General features: G+C 38.6%; 1 protein-coding gene across 1 annotated transcript in view; it reads left to right on the top strand.

Annotated features, from left to right (window-relative positions):
* Nucleotides 1-22,012, top strand: part of LOC139737774 (uncharacterized) — a 43,793-nt gene that overhangs the window by 1,701 nt on the left and 20,080 nt on the right. Inside the window, exon 2 of the mRNA XM_071648451.1 lies at nt 3,481-3,595. Coding sequence (XP_071504552.1) covers nt 3,481-3,595 — 115 coding nt within the window. The remainder of the gene's footprint in view (nt 1-3,480; nt 3,596-22,012) is intronic.

Genomic DNA, 22,012 nt, shown 5'->3' on the forward strand with positions numbered 1-22,012 from the left:
TGGGACTTAGAGTACTTCCTTGGACTTCAAGGGATGGGTGACTTTATGCTCTCGAGACTTACAGCATGATTTGTGAAGACAATTTGTTTTTCTGAGAGAGAGAGTGTGAAGTTATACAGACATACAATTATATGTTCCTTTTGCTGTTACTCTATGCACAGATACATTTGTATTAAAGTAAGATAGCAAGCTTGATCTGTAATTACTGATGATACACCATGTGAAAAAGGCTTGTTCTTGCATATTGCATATGTGGAATTTATTTAAGTACAGATAGTATGCAATCTTATATAAAGAGAGTATACAGTGTAAACAACAAGAGGAACATCTATAGCATGATTTATGTTTGACAAATTTGACGGCAATTGTCATTAATTAGGTGATGTCGTCTTGAATAGCATTTTTTTTTATCACACCCTATCCAGCACTTGTTTTTGGAAAAAACAGAACAAAATGGATTTTCTTTGGTTGGGGGGGGGGGGGGGGGTGGTACATAAGGGTTTCTTTTGGATGCTTTGATATTTTCATATTTCAATGAAAGGTAGGATTAGAAAGCATGAACTGTGTACAGAATCTGATGAAAGTTTAAGTGTATAGCATCAGTGAAACCAGACCTCATTTAATGTATTAGGAAGTACATGTAGTTCCTTTCAGTGCAGTGAAAAAGGGAGCTGCTTGTATTGTGTCTGATTGAAGTACTTACAGTAGCACATCAAAAGAAGGGGAATACTGTCAATGACTTCATCAATTTCATCGGATAGGGAGGTGTGGTTGCTGCAGACTTCCTGCTAGAGGTCTGATTACTGTGCCGTACCTTTCAGCAGATAAAAGTTTCCAGCAGATACAACTGCAGTTTTCAGTGTTTGAAGTGCCATAGTAACTGGGGATGCTCTAAAAGTCAAAGAAGAATCTCTTTTCTATGGCTGCCACTGAGGAAAGAAAGGAATTCAGAGATGCATCAGTTGTTAATTCTGTACTTGAAGCTGTAGACTGGGCCGATGCCTACTCTTGAGAGAAAGGAAGAAAAGAGTGTAGAGGATTTAGCTGTGAACACTTCAATAATCTCCTTGAATCTGAAGATGAAGCTATTGCCATTGATGAATGGGGATATTGTCTGCTGTCATTGACAGGGATCTAACTTGTGGCATAGATTTACAACTGACATAAGGAGAAATTCCTGCAAAGTACCTTGCCCCATGCATGGGCAGTAGAACCACAAAACCAGCTTCATGGTTGATATGAATAAACTTTTTTCCCTTCCTTTTCTTGTTTGTTGAGCTCTCGCAGCTCCGACATGCAAACTTCGATATATGGTGATTCTAAACTTCAATTTTCATGGATGGAGGGTTCTTAGAATTACTGTGGCAATGCTGGTTGTGCAATAAACATGGAATTTATTTCAGTTGGACATGTCCACATTCAATATCATGTTTTGAGCTATTGTTCCAAATCATGATTGAAGACAAAATGTTCACGAATGCAGGCACGGCAGCAAATAAATTCTAATAATGTGAAATTCAATATTCGGAACCATGCCAGCAGCCAAAGAGAGAGAGAGAGAGAGAGAAAAAAGGAAATGACAACAACCAGGTCCATCTTTTGGGATACATTATATGTCAAGATGGCATGAGAATGACAGGTGATCAATAACATGCAGTTAGGCCACATAATTTATTGGTTACGCTTCAAGCGTGTTGCTTGACTGTATAAATACACAGTGGAGGGCTCAGGCTGAGAGATATGGTGCAAATGAATTTTAAGGGATAACTCCCGACAGCGTGAATATCACAGGGCTACTGAGATATTTGTTTGCATTACAGTGAGCAAACTATGCTTTTTATTGTTGCCATAATACAATATGCTATATTTCATGATTTTTTTTTTCCAGCTGAGACTGATATGACACCTAGAAAAGGCATCATGGTTCTGAGGATTATTATTCATCTGAGAATGGCGCTTTCATGATTCCATCAGGGCTTTTTTCAGCTTTCCCATTATGTACATCAATACAAAAACATCTAAAAGGTAGTTAACTTTTTGAAAGATCATGTCTTATTCAAGCATTCGTGTACACGTACATCAAATTGTACATATGCAAGGCAGATTAGTTACTCTTTGAGAGATTATGTTAAATTTTTTTGGTATCCCGAAGAATTTCTTCTCTCCATTCAAAAGGCCAATGTTCTGCATTCATGACATGTCCATGAATCTTTAATCTTAAGAAATCTCTTTATATAATGATAAGCTGTTAGTTTGGTTGTCCTGTACTGGTATGACTTGCTCTATTTGTAGCACATTTAATGTGAATGAAACCGAAGGGGACACATCTTGACTGATTACAAAGGAACAAATTGAAGGCGATAGGTATCGTTTGTTTGTTTCGGTTGGCCATTGGCCGATTTGTTGACCAACGCACTTCAGACCAATTGTGTGTACACAAGCTCTGCAGAGCCTCAACTCGGAAATCAACCAATAAAGTGGGTACACTGTGCAGCCCTTATCGTTACAATCGATGGCCCAAAGGTAGTGTTACCATCGAGATACGACGCTGTTGAACGGGAAAGATAGCTGTAGCAAGAAGGGGGTAGCAGCTAATGTGTGTGGCAGTATCGTAGCATGCCCCGTGCTGAAACTGTGTGTGGAATTCGGTGCACTTTGTCCTGAGGGAAATGGAGGTTCGTTAATGGTTCCTGAACCACCAAAGTTTGTGTTTCGCCGTCAAACTTTGAAGTCGTCTGAAGAAAAAAAGAGAGATACATCACATCCACTGATTTTGCCACGTGATGGCCACTTCGGTCAAGCCATTTCAGAGGCAGAAGCGGCCAGGGTCATTTTCGCTGCGGCTTCGCAGAGATTCCAGTCTCGGTACGGAGGAGAAGGTGTGTTTTTATGTAGTTGTACAGTAAATCACTGGCATACCGGAGTCATATTGCCTTATCTAGTTTATACTAGTCCCTGTGAATGGATTGACTATTGCATTTATTTGTTCTTTTTTAAGAACAATTAGTTGACCTTGCTGGAATGTAATGTATTCAAGCGATCTGAAGTGAGTAAAATGGCATTTAGAATGGAAATACATGTATTCTATTCAGGTTTGATATGTCTTGACTATTTAATGCAAGAGTGTGTAACATGTATTTTGTGCTCGATCTTGTTTTTTCTGATTTGCAGAGTTTGGTAAAGTGTAGATACAACAGTGCTCATATATTACTGTACTTGTAAACTACCTGCTTGTGATTTCTTTATCCCATGGCATCATTTGCATTGATTTGAGCAACAGTTACGATCACACAATGTTACATTTCCATCATCATCAAGTTTAAGATTTCAGAAAGTTACACTGCCAACACTACAATTTGTACATGCTTGCTAGACAAATGTACAAGGGCAGGTGGGATTGATTAGCACATTATTTTTGCTACATACGTGTAGACTTGTGACACTTGCAGTAGTCATATTTTCTTTTTGCTTTTGTCATAGGAACATCTGACCTGGCTGAATAATGTCCTGAAGAAGAAGAAGCACAGACCACTGACGGATTTTCGGAAGAGTGTATCCGATGGCCTCACACTCGTCAGCGTGTTGGAGATCCTCTGTAAGTACTGACTTGAGACAGATTAAGTTGGATTTAAATTTTCCTGTCTCTGCTCTGTGCCCTGCAGCCAAAATTGACAGTGATCAATGCATTCAGTATACCCTGAATGTTTCACCATGTGATACATGTATGTGCTTTGTGTGTGTGTGTGTGTGTGTGTGTGTGTGTGTGTGTGTGTGTGTTCATTTGAAACATGTAGTACAGAAGTGTCTTTACCTTTGGTGTGTTTACTTGATGAAACTATGGTTTTGATCAAAAACTTCCTTATTCTGGTGTCAGTCAACTGAATTTTTAGATGACAATCTATTTTGATAACACACATAGTTTTAAACCATCCATTCCATGACATTTGGGTTTGCTTTGCCTTAGTCCTAGAATAAATGGTTTGAGATGATAGTAACCAACGATAGCATGTTGTGGGATATTGTGGGATACTCTTTTATTTTTCTGTCTGCTTTTCTTCAAAACCGTAGGGTTTACACTTACTTAGTAAAGCTGGTGTCTGCAGTTTAATATTCAATGATAGTTTTCCCAATGTGCAAATACATGTATAATCACCCAAAACATGATCATACAGAAGTTTTGCAGCACTCAGAATACAGGACTCTTAATTCATAGTTGCACTGTGTACAGACTGTAGCTTGTAAGCTGTACAATGTGCAGTTCTACCTGCAGGAGAGAATGGTATGTACATACTTCAGACAACCACTCAATTCGGCTAATAAATTGGTCTTAAAGTGCCTCTTAAGAGCAACATGGGCCAATCATGAATGCCCGGTATTGACCCATGGAGTTAAGAGACGAAAAAACACAAAAGACATGTAGAGACTAATGCTACCAATGGTTTCCTTTGTCAGAGTAGGGTGGGGGTCTAAAGAGGAGAAAAAAGGTGGTCTTTGTGACGGAAATTGACAGCAACTCCCTCAAAATTCCTTTATCACCCGCCAATCTGTAGCTACTGATCTTTGCTAATGTCCCTACTTTGTTGTCTTGTGCAGCATCAATACCAATTATCCTTTCACATTGTGAGTGATAATTCTCACTTTATAGATTAAATGGATTAATTACCGCTACATTTCATTGTTTCCGAATTCAGAGCTTAACTTCATTGAATGTCCAAAACACTAGCACCTTACCATGTCACTGACTACTCGCTGAAAATGACTTTTGGTATTGATCCGTGGGCAGACTGTGAAATTTTGGTGCGTGCTGAAATGCAAGCCATCCCGATATTCAGTTGTGGTGTCTGCATTCAAAATTTTATGAATCCAATGACTTTTGTTTGCTTCGTGCAAGCCTGCGTAACGTCTCTTGTGTGGCAAGCGCTTACCCCTCATTACGTCAAATCAATCGTCCCATTCACCCGTCAGTTTCTCCAATTCGTGGAATTGATCACTCTCTGAATGGGCTGTATTTACAGTGAGTCTTAAATGTCTATGAATCCCCATCCACCTGTCTTATATCAACACATTCTCTCGTAAAATCATCCTCCGTACAGCTTAGGATGTTTGTAATCTAAATGAGATATCAAGAGTTGTATTATATAGGGGTTGTCAAATGACAGGTGAGAACTATTCATGGAATCTACCAGTATGTTTGTTTTATTCAAAAACTTCTTTTTAAAAAATAACATCATACCTGAATAGTTATGAATGGATTTTTTTTCCTGTTTACTCTGGTCAGAAATGCTACATACAAGCAGTCTTTAATTTGTTTGTATTTTCTATGTAGATATTCAATATTCGATTAACGAAATATGATGGAAAGTGTTGCCAGACTTGATGCCCATGCTGGGTGTAAAAAGTGAAATATATAGTAATAAATTGAGACTGAACATATCCTGTGTCATGCTACTGATGACAAGAAAAATCGAGTTAGTACAAGTTGACCAGCAGAGTATAAATGTAGAATCACTGTAAGGACATCAAATCAATCAAATCAATTAATGCACTTCAAAGGATGTTGTTTTTTGATTTGTAAGAATCGTGACAATTTCTGACTGATGCTTGTCTGTGGCTGTCAAGTAATTCATGAGTAAAAGAATATTATATTTGTCTGAGCATATATTCAGGGATGGTAGAACCTTATTTCAACTTCGATCCTTCCCACAATTCAATATTGACTGAATTGAACAGAAAATTGATTCAATGAACCACTGTAGAGTGCACAATTTTGAGAAATCACACCAGCTCTAATTTTCAGGGAAGGCTACCCACGCCAGCGCCTTGTAACTCCACTCAGCATGTAATGATCTTCCCTTGCGAAGGCGCTTGACTGCGTTGAAAAGATTAACACACATGCCTGCACAGTGGGGGCTGCTAAATGTTTGTTATTTCAGGAGTCTCTGGTTTTGTCTCCCTCCCTTTTGTTTTTCTCTTCGCCCCAGTCCCTCTCACTCACCCCTCCTCCATTGAAATGAAACCCCAGCGCAACAATTGACCACCTTCTTGGTCTAAACAGGAATAACGTCAGCAGCCCCGTCATGATATCCCTCCATTTCTCGGGATCCCCATTCAGCTGCCCGGGGTAATAAGCGGCGATACACTGTCCCCCGCCAGCCGACCGTGCTGGCAGTCCGTCTTGCATGGCTTCTTTCGAGGTGACGTGATCAATACTGCAAACTTTTCTCCCCCCCCCCCCCCACCCCTACTCTCTCTTTTTTTTTCTAATCTTGGAAGTGGAATCTTGAGTCATACTATACAATTGTAGTCATTGATTATGTACATGGTTCTAATTATTTTATCAAAGTGATGCAGTCCTCTGAGATCACGTTCAGTTTAGTTTGTTGTGATGCTTAAGTTGATGACTACACGAGTGACACTAAGACTGTTAAATCTTCGTGTATTGGTATCAAACTCACTGTATGGGTAGATAAGTTGAACAAACTCTTGATACACTGGAAAGAGAGAGAAATGAGAGATGGACACATTGTAGTATTGAACTCATAACATCATGCTTTCTTTGTACAAACATGTAATGACTGCACTTGTTGCAAGATAAAACATTAATTATTCAGGTGTGATTCCTTGGTGGCGAGAACAAACAACACCAAAGGCAAGGTGCGCAGAGATCAAAAGTTTTTTTTTTTTTTTCTTTCAGAGCGTCAATCTGTCAAGTAGTGACAGGAGAAAAACAAAACAAAGCAAAGGACACAGTCTGCAAAACAGATTATTTTACATTGTCATTAGCTCTGCTCACAATAACTACTGATTAGCAAATGTCGTGCAATCAAGAGAATTGGGAACAATTAGAGGCGAAGCGTGGAAAATAGCTAATGATCTTGTAACTGGAATAAAAAATGAATGCGTTTACATAAAAACAGATCAGTGTCTGCATCAACATTCTGTGTGGAATAAAGTCTTACACTTACACACAGATCAAAGCCCCATTTATATGGATGAATAAAGCAAAAGTGTTTTTTATTTGTGTTGCAGAGAATGCTTTCACCTCATTCAAATATTTATGTTATGATATGGATTGGTGATGGCAAGAAAGAAAATGAGTTATTGTATAGCTCCACCTCTACATGTGAATGAGAGTTAAGAGTTATATAGTAAACCCTAGTATAACATGGACAGACACCAAACTCTTTTACAGCATGTAACTTACAGATGTAGGCTCAGTATTCCTACAACATTGTATTACACTAGTGTATGCTTCAGTGTGGGACTCAAAAGCAGTGTGACTTGATTTGGCATCTTCTTTAGACTAAGTTATGTGTATTGATTTGAAATTGTGTTTAATATCCTATTTTGGAGTCTGCATCTTTGAATTTTTGCCCGAGATTCGCATGAGTGAAGTTAAAGTTGTGAAAGGAAACACTGCATGAAAGACATTTCTTGGTAAAAGTAAAATGGTTTTAATAGTGAATTCTTCAGACCAGAAAACAACATGTGATTCCTCTAATGCCAGCTTTGGGAATAGACCAATCAAAAAATTAGAGACTGAAAGTACAAATGAATGAGCATGTCACCCCATTCATATGGACATATGAAAGGGTTACTTGTCAAATGATAAAAAAAAAGAACAAACAATCAAACCACAAAAACAGATACGCCAAGAACAAAAACTCAAAAGGAGCTACATTTGTATTATATTTGTAGATGGTGTACGCATGCCTTCATGCATGCTCAGACAGCTGCATTGTATATGATGGACGACATACATGTGATGGGTACGACAGTCAGGAACTTTACTTGTAGTTTCAAGACAATATCTCACAGATTCAAAGACATCATCTTCAGATATTCACCAAGTTATGCTTTGGTTTTGCCTATTGCGCGTAGGTATTCACATGATGTTTAACATAAGAAAAGATGATGCACGGTAGATAATATTTCCGATGTTGTAAACTGCCAGAGGGTGATTGGGATGCCATCGCCTTGAAGAATGCTGTCATCTCCAATTTGAACTAATGACCTGCAGCAAAGCCCTTTTGATCGCTGGCCACTAAAGTACTAATGCATGGCTTGAAAACCCCCATAATGATGAGCAGTTGACTCTCAATAGCTAACTGGCCCTTCTGGATTAGCCCCCTTGATGAGGAGAAAGCCAAATCGTTAGCTCCAATCAATACTTTCCAAGAGGAGGGGAGGGGTAAGAACCAAGTAGGGTGTGATAGCAGACTTGTGGAGAGTGGTGCTGAGGAGGGGGGTATTGTTGCCTGCACTTGACTCTCGATAGGCCTTTAATGGAAAGGGGATGTCTTGTTGTGTCTTTGTCCCCACCCATTTTCGAAATCACTCATTGAAGAGGGAATAATAACTGCATTTTGGGTCAATAAAGTATACAGCTTTGAACAAGTGATGTACTCGTCCATAAGTGCAGTGTACTCTTGCTGCTTGACTTGTTTTTTTTTTTTGGGGGGGGGGGGTGGTAGATGGGGATGAATAGAGAGATGGAGACATTGGATGGGAAATTTCTGTAAGTTTTGATAACACACAATTATTTTTTTCACAGTTCATTTTTGCAGTTTGCCATTAAAGGCTGTGTGTATGGGTCATTAATTCTATTCAGGTGTTTTTCTATCTACATCATAGAGGCAGAAAGTCTTTCTATGATGTGTTTTATTGGACGGCCTAGCTGCCCTCGTAATTGTGAGAGATACTTGGTGAGATACTTGCCTGCTTGATGCTGTGGCAATCCCCTCTTTAAGACTGACAAACAACCCTGGTGACAATTAACTGAATGATACACACTATACAGGTGAAGTGGAAGAAGAAAGCTTTAAAATGTCTCAGCTCCTACATACACACCAATGTACCCCTCACTCAGCCCAGATTAGTAGGCCCTTGTTTGTCATGCTAAAACTGGGCTGGTTTGAAAATGATCTGGGGTTTTTTCTTTCCTTCTCTGGAGAGGATTTGCTTTCTTTTTAGCATGTTTCTCATTTTCTGCTTGTCATGTTTTTTGATTACTTGTGCAGGGGGACAGTTTGTAAAGTAAACAAGCGGTGTTTTTGTTGTAATTTTCTTCCTCTTAGGAACATTAGAATCTCAGATTTACAAAACCACATCTGGTATGAATCTGGATACCAGCTCACAACCACGCACAAAATTTGAAGAGATGTGGTGTACAGCACTCTCCTCCTGAATGACAGAGCTTTCAAGATGCATTATGCCAATTTGAAGTGGAAACCATACAGTAGTTGTCATATGACTGATAAGAATGTGGATATAAAAACAGAAACTTGTATCTAAAAAGATAGATGATTTTTTTTTTCACAGAACTTCTTCGTAGGTCATGTATTAATGTGCTGGAAGCCTAACATGAGAGTTAACACAAGAAAAATAGAATTACATCTTGGGGAGTTTGACACAAATTTTATCATGCTGCATCAGTGAAAAATGGCTTCTCCATTTGAGTAGCTCCTTTTTAAATTGGAATAATGTATTCTAAAATCAAATGATAGGCAAAATATTTTTTAATATTTGTTTTTTGTTGTTGTTGTTTGTGACTAGCTGACTGTTAAATTCTCATGAAGATGCTGTAAGATAGCCATATCAGTTTTGTAGCACTGCACATTCAAAGCTCTGATGATGAATCATGAGAAATTTACAAATTGAAAACATGTTACTGTCTCATTCTTTATATCCATTGATTGTGACTTATCATGGATGTGTAGTTACCAGTTTAAAGGAATATGTATATTCTGTAATCTTGTGGATAGACTAATGAATCTCTATAAATCTTATGAAAATTATGCTGGAAAGGTGATTTTTGTCTATGAAAATTAAATCAGTGAGCATGATATTGTGTTTTCTTTTGCTGTGGCTTGACTGCAGTTGCATTTATTGCTAGGGATTAGCTCAGTGCTGCTGAAATTTGTCTGGATTGAAGAAAACCAGAGACTTGTATTCAACAAGTGATTTTCTCCATGAATAACCATGCTCTTAAAGATTACCAAGTTGTTTTTTTTTTTAGCCATACCAATGTTCCAGTGGATGGTCTGATAGACGTTTTGTTAACAAGTCTTCACCCTTTTGCTACTTTTTTTTTTCTGAAGGTAAACCTCAACCTTTACCTTTTGTGTGTGTGTGCTCATACAGCTGCAGTGATTTGTGGTGAATTAAGGGGCCTCTGTAATGTACCTGTTTCTATATGGGTGCCATCTTGCTTTTCTTTTATTAAGTGGTATGATGACAGCTGGGTGTTAGGTGATCCCACAGAATATTTCTTTTTCTTCATCTTAAGAGATTGTCTCTGTGGGGAAAAGCAATTATCAGATTAGCTGCTTGACTGCCCTACCAGGCATTTCATTCCATATTCACATTGGCCAAACGTTGCGAAGCTGATGTGCGACTTTTCGCGGCAGGTATGGCTGTCAGCATAGACACTTGTGTCCCATCTCAATTTGAAGATGGTACATGGTTGCCTTCGGCATCAGTCTCATCTTCACTTATCCCTTGGAGGAGGTGGTCTCACTGCAGAACTGATGTGAGATGGCTACCACTGTGAATGTATCTTGGTTTAGCTAGAGGCCAATAATATTGTTGTCTCTTTTTCATGTTGTTTATTTTATGATATCAAACAACATCTATAAATGTGAAATAAATGAGAAAACATTCATAACTTTCATAAGTTTATTGCATAGGAACTTTCAAAGTTAGGATTAATAATAAACGATAGAACCAGTGAGGTATAGGTGTTCTTGCCAGGAGCTGCATTAATTATAAATATGCGACACTCCTCTCCACATCACGCTTTCATGAAGCCATGGCCACACTTGCAAAAGATTGAGATGTTTAAGATTGTTACCTTTGAAGATCTCAAAGTTTTGCCAGTGTGACCACAAATTTCCCATGAAACTATTCGCAAAGCTTTCTACTCCAACTAGGAATATTTGAATGCTTGCAACTGAAACTGGTGTTGAAAAGCGAAATATTCAAAGTTTTATCATGTCGAGATGTGTTGATAATGCTCCATTGTGGGAAGGGGCAAAACTATTTTCGTGTCATCACATTTGGGGTTACAGTACTCTGTTTCTATGATATTCCTTACATCGATCTCTTTGTTTTTTTTTGTAAAGATTTTCAAAGATCATACAGTGATGGTCAGAAATGGTAGCATTTATTTCAAAAGCAGTGAGTGCTGCTATTGGAACCAACAGCAGGATAAACCTTTCCATTTGTAAGAAGCTTCACTGCTGTGGTGTATCATGGCTGATCAATATTTTTCCTCACATAAAGGCATGATGAAGAAGTCAAACAAAGACATGGCTATCAACAATCAGAACTTGACTCTTCATCAGTAATTTGTTGTTGTGTGAAATGGTTGTATGTTTTGAATCTGCATTAAATTATTCCATGTTCTTTTGTTTTTTTCACTTTATACACTAGTTTTAACCATATGAGGCATTTTCACATCAGCCCGATAAAACCCCAAGCTCGAGATATTTTTCAATTTCCCAAGTCAGAAAATAGCACGCTATTTCGAAACATCGGGCTGATGTGAAAACGCCTATGGTTGTATGTTTTGAATCTGCAATTTATTATTCTATATTCTTGTGTTTTTTCCACTTTATACACTAGTTTTAACCAGGTGCAAGTACCTTGAGTTCAGCTTGTTAAATTACCAATGATATGAATATCATATTCGGATTTGACTGAGGCACCCATGTAAAGCGCATTTTTATGAGCAGCTGAATTATGTGCACATGAATTCATGTGAATGTGCAAACTGCAGAGATGAAAACGGTTTAGTGTAAGCCTCAATGGCATTCCTTGCGTGTTGGTAATCTCTTTATGCTAATTCAGTTGAGCTTGGGACTAAGTTCGGTTTTTGATGATAGCGAGATGGTTGTCATAAAAGGGGAGAATGAAATTGCTTGTGTAAACTGTGAACGACCACGCTGCACATTGAACACACGTCTTGATGGCTTGTGTTGCGTGGGCACTGGTTATAATAATCCATCTATTTAACACTCCCGTAGTGTGATGTACGGCTCAGTAATAGGGTCTTAGCACTAATTGTGAGTGATTATCATCGTTGAGTAGAGCCTGGAGACTTTGTAAATATTTATGCTTCATGAAAAATTAGTTTTTGTTAAATGCAATTACTTTGAATGAGTCCCTTATGCAAAGTGCATAAAGTGTTTGAAAAGCTATTAACAAATCAAGATGGCAGACCCGGGACAGGCAAGATAGTGTAAAGTTGGTTTTCAATGCCATGTCACATGTGGTATAATCCAGCTAATGGGTCGCCTTCATACACAGATACAGTTTCATTGAACAGAATGTTATTCCAGCCCCAGAACATCAACAATCTATGCTTGGGCTGTGTCACAACAAGCAAGTAGCCTCGCTGCTCTAAAGATCTGGAGTGAACTGAATAATTAAGATATTGATCAGCGTTGCTGAATGGATTGTCCTTGGGTGTGAAAACGTTTGATTGTGATGCGAATCTACAATGACCAGTATTGACATAGATAAACGGTGAATGGTGTGCCATACAATTCGCCACCACATTATCGCTTTAAAAGAAGATCATATTTTCTTGATTTGGGTAAAGATTTTTGAGAACGATTGACCTCTGCTCAGGAAAATATTCATCCCTCGTTTCATGTTTTGTGGCAAATTCACGGGGGTCTATTTCAGTCCTGCAATGTTTTAAGTTTGTCCTTTTGTTTGGCAGTGTCAAAATGATTCGCGGTTCAGCGAAGACAAAGCGTAGTGATGAAAGAAACGATACCGGTATCGATCAAGTTGCTTTGTATTAGGCGTCCTCGCTAAGTGCTCGGCTGTTATGTGATACCGCCAGCTCTATTGATGCTCCTGAATAATGTATGCTTTTCCCGCGTGACACAACAAAAGCGTAAATATTCTCTGCAGTGACTTGTCTCCGTGGAAACAATGGAAGCGTCTCACTTCTCCTTTTTTAGAGAGATAAGATTAATGAGTGGGGTGGTGGTGTTCTTTCATAGTATTGATTTCAATTTTTTTTCATTGTGCATACAGAGCAGCAAGATGCAGTAATGCTGCATTCATATCCACCTTTCATGTTTTGTGTTGGTGACGCAGTGCTAACAACCAATGTTTGGCTCATTAAGCCGCTTTGAATGTTTCGACAGAGGTGCCAAATTTTAAGTTCAGTTAAAATTTCTTAAAATTGTGGAAGACAGGTAGCAATAAATCTTGATTTAGACTAGTTGCATACTAGACTGGACTTGTAGACTAGGTGCATTCAATGATATAATCTTCTTTATCATGCATGCTTTTTATTATATTATTTTGTATGCTCCAAGGTAAAATGTAGTTACATTGTAGTCATTGTCAATTCTGTTGTCAATTGTGTTGTTAATTACACAGAAGTGTGCTTATTCATCCGAGAGATAGATGAATATAGTATATATGCATACATATATTTAAGTCATTTCAGACATTCAGATAAAAGATACGGCATTCATACAAAACTACCATTCACTGTTTCTTTTCTTTCTATTAATATTTGAATAGGTCCCTATCTTACTGGCTTTTAAATTTTGCTTTGGCACAAAAAGTGACCACTCTGTGGAGCTAGTGTACAGTGCAAGGTTTATCATATTATTAGCAGTAAACGTTTTTGCCCTGGTGTAGTCTAGGCCAACAGACACCTATGGTTGCAGCATTGCAAAGCACTTCTATCAAAGAAAGATTCAATTATCTGGACACCCATCAAGACCTTGCACAGGAATCAAAACCAGGCCCACTCGTGGGGGCTCACCCTAGGCCCCCATTCAGTGGAATGACCTTTCACGGAGTCAAAAGCAGCGGTTGAAAAAAAAAATACACACACCACTCCGTGACCACTGCAACGCTTGCCGGACCCAGCCTTTTCTGGTCAATATTGATTTCTTCCCCCTGCTGGATATCGATTATTGTTGTCTCGTCTTCAATGACCGTTTACTCCTCACTAACAATGATGGGATATACTGCAATTACTCCATCTGATGATTCCTCATCCCCCAAGCTCCTTCACGGATACCATGTCTATGCAGGGTTATCCGCAAGATGTCCCCAGAGGGTATTAGTCTACCTATTTCAGACCTCCATGTTGCACAAACAGTGAGAAACTGACTTCTAAGTTATCAGATGATATTAGGAATGATTGATGATGAGCTGTATGTTAGAGCCAAAAAGAGTGAGTGCAGGTAGACCTCAATCTTAATAGGGGCTACATGACTTGAAACTCATTGATTCGTGATCGGTTTTGCAAACAAGATATTTTGTGGCGGATGGAATTAGGAGTTGAATGTCCCGCCCAGTGACAAGAAAAGATGTAGGTGTCAAGATAACGATTCTGAGGAAGATGCATGGCTCCAAAGAGGTGTTGGGAGATTAAGCTCTTTTCTACCCCCCTCTCCATCTATCAATATTGTTCTTGTATGATTTGCTATGTTTTAAAAAAAGATGATTAATTATGCAAACTTTCCTGAGCAAGCCAGCGAGGCAACAGGTGTTTGTAGGAAGTGTTTTTCTTTTGCATACATACAATGTGCACTTTTGGGACAATAAGATGGGAAATTGAAAGAATGCAACTGCCGCGAAAGATTGTTTATTGATTCCTTGAGATTGAAAGTGACATGGGTGTAGAGGCATTTCTTGTATGCAGTTTGTGACATGCTTTTCACAGAATGAATGCTGTTTGGCTCAATTTAATAGATTACATGCACTATCTTTCCAGGATACTACTGAACATAAAAGGTGTACAACCCACAATGTGCCGTATTCAAGTGATGAACAATATATGACATGTAAACTGATATCCTCTGCAACTACTAGACTCCACCGTTTCATGTCATCATCTGCTGGGTTAGAAATTCTATTCCTTTTCATATCCGTGGGGAGAGTGTTGATATTCTATTCTCGGTTGTCCCAAATTCCAGCATTTGTAATTAACTCTGTCTCATATACATGGCACTTTTTTTTCCCTGCAGTGATCTCTGTTCTTCCTAGCACTTAAAAAGTGATACTGGAAGATTCACTGCGATAACAGTTGCCTCTGATTTATTATGTCACCAGAGAGGCCGTCAACACAGTGCCTGGTTTAGTTTCATGAGCCAGCCTATCGTTGGCGCTGAAAGAATAAAGGGGTCCAGTTTAACTCACAGTGCAACACCAAGTCCAAGGTCAGGGGTCATCAGCTACGGAGAGAACAGAGAGACGTGAACATCATCTAGTGCAGGGTTTCATATTTCTTCCTCCGATTTCATCCTATAGCCTTGGTGAAACTTACTCCAGACCCTGTTGGACCATTTCAAATGGTAGTTGTATAATTTAATGAAGCTCTGGAGAGTCGTGGTATTGATATGAAGACTTCTTGGATTTAAAAAAAAAAAAATTTAAGAACTATGATGGATGCTGTATAGCCATAACAAACACACAAAGAATTGTGTAAATCAACAAAAAAACAGACTCAGAATAGAAACAAAGTTTGATAGTCTTCCTTCCTTCTGTGGTACCATAATAGATATTCAGGCATTGCAAGAAGACTGCCTTGGGGAAGACCATGGTTCCTAGCAGTGGACATTGAACAGAAGGCAGACACTTAAGGAGCTATCAAAATATTATTTCTCATTTAAAGAACGCCTGTACCACAGCACGGACACGCTGGCCCATTCACTGTCGTCATCATATCACATACTGTGTGCCAGGGCCCTGTCCGACTCCATCCACTAACGTTGATTGTTTTGCTTGTGCAGCGTTATGGCAGAAGGGGTTGAGGTGACTGTGACCATTGGCTGGTGAGTGGCATGGAATGTGTGACGCGGTTGCCATGGCGTCCTATATGCCACGGTGAGAGATTTCGGAGGGGATTTGTCTCGGAGGTCGGCGGCTTTGCATCGGGACAGAACCCGATATCTTGGGTAAACTGCTCTGACTGGGAGGTTGAAAGTTTATAGGAAAGAGGAATTCAGCTCAAGATTCCACAAATGAAATGGCACGGTTGTCGGGTGAACGCATTCTTTAACTACTGTGCGGACTTTCAACGAAGTGGGTTTTGTTGACTTTGGAGAGATGGGAGTTGTTCCTCCTTGCAGACACTGCCAGTAGTAGTGGCTTTTTATATTCTGTTAAAGTTTTTTGCTAATAAATGAATATTTGAAAGCTGGATGCATGGTAAAAAGTAACAGACATTTCCATCTAGACTCTGCAGATATAGATATTAAGTAAAGATGTAATTGTGAAATCATTGTGATGACACAAACAGATCACTGCCTAATGTGAAATATATTGTGTCATCCATGTTATGTAGTCAATAGAATGTATCAAGTGGAAGTACACGTGTTTATTCAAGCTCACTGAATGAAGCATAGACATACCAGTAATATCACAAAATTAAAATATGCAAAGAATTGTGAATGTATCCCTGATTTTGATTTGGGGGAATCTACATGTTTGATTCTACACAAAATACCTTTCATATACCAGTAATCCAAACTGTAAATATATGTATATTTGCGCTTAATGAAGCGCAAGTTGTGTTTGTACATATTCGAACTAAAGATGCACACACTGAGTGAGCTCAAGCTGTGCATCTGGTAATATTCTATTATATAGGGGCGAGGCAGTATTATCCCTGGTGTTAGCACCTGCAGCCTCTTTGGATCAAACTTTGAATGAACGACTTGAAAGAACTAGACAAACATAACCTTGGGTTAACCTACCAGGGCATTGTCCATTTGAGCAAAGCTGGAAGACAGGCAAGAGACAATGGTGATTCACAAGCCCTTTGCAAACTGAGCCAAGCTGGGCTACCTCCTGAAAAAGAAAAGGAAAAAGAAAAGCCTGTATATATGGCACAAGAGAAGCCAACCAATACCACCATTGTAAAATGAGCATAAGCTAGGCGGTACTCCCTACTACCTACTTGGTATTAGTGGCTAACTGCATACCTGCCTTCAGAATATTGCTCTTGCTGTATAATTATGTTCATGTATTTTTACGTAAAGCCCTTATCATCTTCAATGCGTAACAGTGTTAACTCTGTCCGTTGTCTCAAGAAGAAAAATGATTTGCCAAACTTGATCCTGTTTTCATTGTACGCCTGTACTTGCTTTATAAGACTGTAAATCCAGGCCACTGCATGTATCTTGCATATGTTTCATTGTAAATGCCACTGTATTAGTTTTCATAGTATTGAAATCATATTCAAATTGAAAGCACTATCAAATGACTATTGTATTTTTTTGGGGGCCTCTGTTTGCCCTTTGCTCCCATGGCATACTTCGGAAAACCAGATTTTCATCCGTATACATCTGCCTACATTGTGTGTGGAAAAAAAAAATGTCCAAAAGAAAGGTGAAGTTAATGGCGTGTGGAATATATGTGTAGTACATGACGGTCTATTTACACATGGGAACCTATTGTTGCACAATGAAAGGGTTTCCAGCTTCTTTGGTAACAACCTGACACAAAAATGTACAGTGCATGCCCCTTACACAGCATGTCTTTTAATAGAATGCTGCACAATGTAAAATCGTCACAATGACAGTCAACACATGTGTTCTTCTTTGTGTTGTCTTCTTTTGAGGATGTAACCAGTTGTAACCACATTCACAGAAGCACTCAACTTGAACGTTATACAAGTTACAGAACATTTGCGCCTGCCGAGCAACAAAAGAAGCGAAGCTCTATATTGAGCTGAATACACAAGATAAGGCAAAGGGCCTTGCATAGCTTATTTTGCTGTGAGTGGGGTATGGACCAGGTTACGACTTGGATTTCTAGAGGGGCAATAACGTAACATGATTCATAACATTGTTCACAAGACTAGTTTCTGCTTGTGAAGTCGTCACAGAGGCTTCACTATAGATTAATTCTGAACAGCCCATTTACAGCAATAGGCATCCCAATAATGAAGGCATAGTAGGCCTATATAATGTCAAACAAAGTCACTAGCTATAAGGCTACAGCCAAGCCTTAGTGATATACATATAATACAATGTATTATACACTTCCCTGTTAAATATGTATGTGAGCTATGACTCAAATTTGTCTTACCTGTCAATTTTTCCTATAGCCTGTAGGGTGGAGTTTTTGTTGGATCAGTGTAAAAGTCATTTTTAGAGAAATTGTCTTCAGTTCGTGTACACAGATACAATGATGGGGTAAATCTTCTAGTGTGCTCAATCCTAGAATCTCTGTGAAGCTTCAGGAAACTAAACTGAGCCAGGAAAATGAGGGTTTATGTTAATAGATTATGTGTTGTAATTGATACAGATGATACAGTGCATTAGTCCAGCAGATGCCTATTTTATGATTTATTTGTATTTTCAGGCTTTAGATAAGCAATGATAAAAATGTGTCATTAAGTTTATAATGTATTTAATAACATCACTAAGTTTTAGATAGAGTCTTGTAGTATGCAAATTGGAAGAGATAGATTGTTAGCTGTATGGATGCTCCAAACACAGGTACAGTGACATCAACTGGTTGTGGAGCTGATTGAGTTGGAAGTCTTGTTTGGATTATATACACATGTATGTGGTATACTTCATATGTAAGTGTGGAATAGATTCTTAACTCTGTAAAATCAATGCTGTTGGCATGGCAACATGCAACCCAGGAGAATTTTCCCTCAAAGAGAATGTCAATTTAAATAAAAGTAGAAGGGAAAAAAAGAAGAAGCAAAGTTTGGCACACAATTGAATATAATTATATTCCATTTGTCAGATATCATGGCATTATATGGGCATTTTAGAACAACCATTTAGTCCCAGGATTATATGTCACCTGCTAGAAACTTCTGTTTTGTTGATGAATATAACATTCTATACACATGTACATACTTGAATAATTTTAGGGGAAAAAATGTCTTATACTGCAAGCAAAAATTTGACATTTACGTTCTTACACACTGCCACAACAGAGAAGGTATCCTCCTTACAAAATCTGTAAAAATCATATTCTGTAATGAATAAAAAAGGTTATGACTTATGATCATGTGACCAGGATAGTTTTGTTAAATGCTCTACTACTACCAAAACAACTATATGAACATTTCACCCCATGTACTTTCTGTCTAATGGCACTGCATTATTCACTTGTCTTTATAGCAGGGAGGTGGAAAGAGATGCCGCTTTCAGTCAAACTGTGCCTTCATTAATTTTCTGGTGGGACATTTCCCTCTCAACACATATTATACATTTGGTTATGATGCTTCCATCATATCTAAGTTTCATGTCTCCAGCCCCATGATAGTTTTATTTTGTGTGGTTCGGAGTGATGGTAGAAGAAAAAAACAACAAAAGTCTTGAGGGTTTAGCATTTGACCATCTGTTGAGTGTACAATTGTAGGTCTCAAAAGTTTTACCATATGTTTCAGGGTGGGGAGCTAAATGGCCTCAATGCCCCCTCATCTGTTTTGGCACATTTATCCACAATTTGTAGGATGCCAGTCAAGCAAGCATGCCCCAAGTGTGAATTGACGTTATAATGACAATTTTGTCACATGATTTGTATCCGTTACAACCACTTAATTTGCATGATAAGATTGTGTGATAGGATACATGTAAGTACCACCATGCCCGACATTGAGTCTGACTGTAAGAATTTTGTTCCGCTTCCCTAACTTTTCCCACCGCTTTCCATAATGCACAAAGCTTTTGAGCGGTTGGGTTCTGTTTACGCGTCACACTCATTTGTGTCACAGCTCAATAAAGCATAGTGACAAGTTTCACAAATTTGTTGCTTATTTGTTGGCTATTGTGTTTCACACATGTCAGCTCACCACACCGTGCATGTATAGTTATTGTCATACAATATCTCAACATCGTTGCTTGTGGCAGAATTATATACCAGATATTTTTTCCTCAATATGCTTCTGAAGTTGTGGTGTTACTTAAGGTACTGAATAAGGTCTAACTTTGACACTGTTCTGTGAGCAGTGCACCAAAAGCTTTACCGGTATATCTCATTTCCACAGCCTCCTAGTTTTGAGTGTTGTGTGTATCAAAGGAGGATGGACCTTGTCTTCAGTAAACAGAAGCCCAGCAAATGAAGCCGTTTCTCTCTCTGGTGTAAGGTGTTGAGCCAGCAATTGGCAGCAGATCGCTTGCCGGGGCAAACCTGTTGAATATGTCACCTTCTATCATGGCTTAACAAAAGTTGTTTGTTGGGCCTTTGTGGGGGTGAATTGGGTCTAGGTAATCTTGGAATCTCTGTGATTTCTCAGGAAAACTGAATGGAACAATACTAAAATGGGATGGGCGGTGGGGTGGGGTCCGGGACGTACTTCCTTTTGGCTGAATGATGTGGGGTAGCATATGAGCTAGGGCAAAATGCTATTTCAAGACTGTATAGTTTAAAAGATGAGGTAAAGCTTGTGGGTTTAAAATCAAATTGTATCTCTTGTATTTTTTCCCCATTATGAGTGATCAGTAATGTGGGGCTATCAATGCAAATACTGATGTGTATCGAGACTCCATCTTTCCCACTTCCAGAAGGAGATCTTCTGCTTTTAGGCCATATATTCGCAAAATCTCCCATGTGAGTTTTAATTTCTCCTACTTAATAGTTTGATTAAGCAAAAATAGCTTTTTCCTGCTTGAAATAGAGCTTTCTCATACCCAAATAACCTCTCACAAACTTTTAACTAAATTCAAACCAAATAGATATGTATTCTTGATCTTTTATTGCCACTGGAATATACAGTACATGTTCCTAGATCAAGTTAGTCTTGTCATACATTTTGTATGATCCAAATCAAGGCTAAGAAGATAGCACCAGAGAGTATATCTTCTTGTATAACTGAAAGAGATGGACTCGGGCTGCAAGGAACTTAGCACTAGTGAATTGTACTTTGTCCACAGTTTCCCATGATGATCAGAGTCTACAGTTAGGAGTGTCGAGGTTGGAAAATCTTTAGTTTAAGAGATAGTGTGTGTGTGTGTGTGTGTGTGTGTGTGTGTTTGTTTGAATGGTGGATATAATAAGAAATGATAATTCTATTCTGGATGTTCACGTTTATATCTTTGTAGTGCCCCGCCCACTCACACAGTTAGAATTCTGGCCCTCTTTTGATGCGGGTTCGGCTATAGTCACAGCAGGTTTCTGTTTGTCCAGCTAAGGGTGACTAATCGTCCAGAATGTCATCTTTTGTACATCTCTTGTCGTCAAGTCACACAGATTTGCCTAGTGCCAGTACCACTGGAGTGTGAATGTGTACACATAGTCCATGGAAAAGTAATTCAGATAGTGATAGGGCATGTTCAGTTATGTACTGCGAGGTAGTAAAGGAGTTCTTCACAGCAGGGATGATTCAACAAACTTCTCGTTGCAGTATGGTCCTGTTTTGTTCTCCTATTTTGAGGTTTATAATGTTGAAGTTGTGTGGAGTGTTGAGAATATATCTTTACAGCTGTGGTATATTTGTTAATGTTTCAGGAAATTTTTGTATTGGTGTGACTTGGCATTACTAGATTCAAATTAAACATTTCATAACCCTGCAATATATGACAGTTGCCAATAACATGAATCATTACCCCCATGCATGGCTAGCTATGAGATGAAATGACTTTCAATTAATTGCACTTATGTGATAGAGAACAATAGCTCAATGCATTTTTTTTAAGCGTTACCTACTATACAGTTTAAGTGTTGACTTGCATCACATAACTTTTTGCATTGCATGAATAGAAAAAAAAAATTCTCTTTAATTTCTTGTTGATTATTTTCAAGTTACACTGCATTCCTTAAAAAACTCTTCCAGCCCTACTTTTGACACAAGCTTACTTTTTTACAGCTTTCAATCTGTTGTCTTTTTTTGTGTTCATTCCCTCTCATGTGTTTTTATGAGTGCAGAGAGATGGCATTGAAATATTAGTTGCTCCATGCTAACTGATGTCATTATTCTTATTGTTAGAACATATTAGTATATTTGTTTAAATGTGTGCATGTACACACTCTGTATGCATCACCTTCCATTGTGAAGCTTACA

Source organism: Diadema antillarum, unplaced genomic scaffold, assembly GCF_040938485.1.
Source record: "Diadema antillarum isolate AM-2024a unplaced genomic scaffold, OU_Dant_1.0 scf00000029, whole genome shotgun sequence".
NCBI classification, from domain to species: domain Eukaryota; kingdom Metazoa; phylum Echinodermata; class Echinoidea; order Diadematoida; family Diadematidae; genus Diadema; species Diadema antillarum.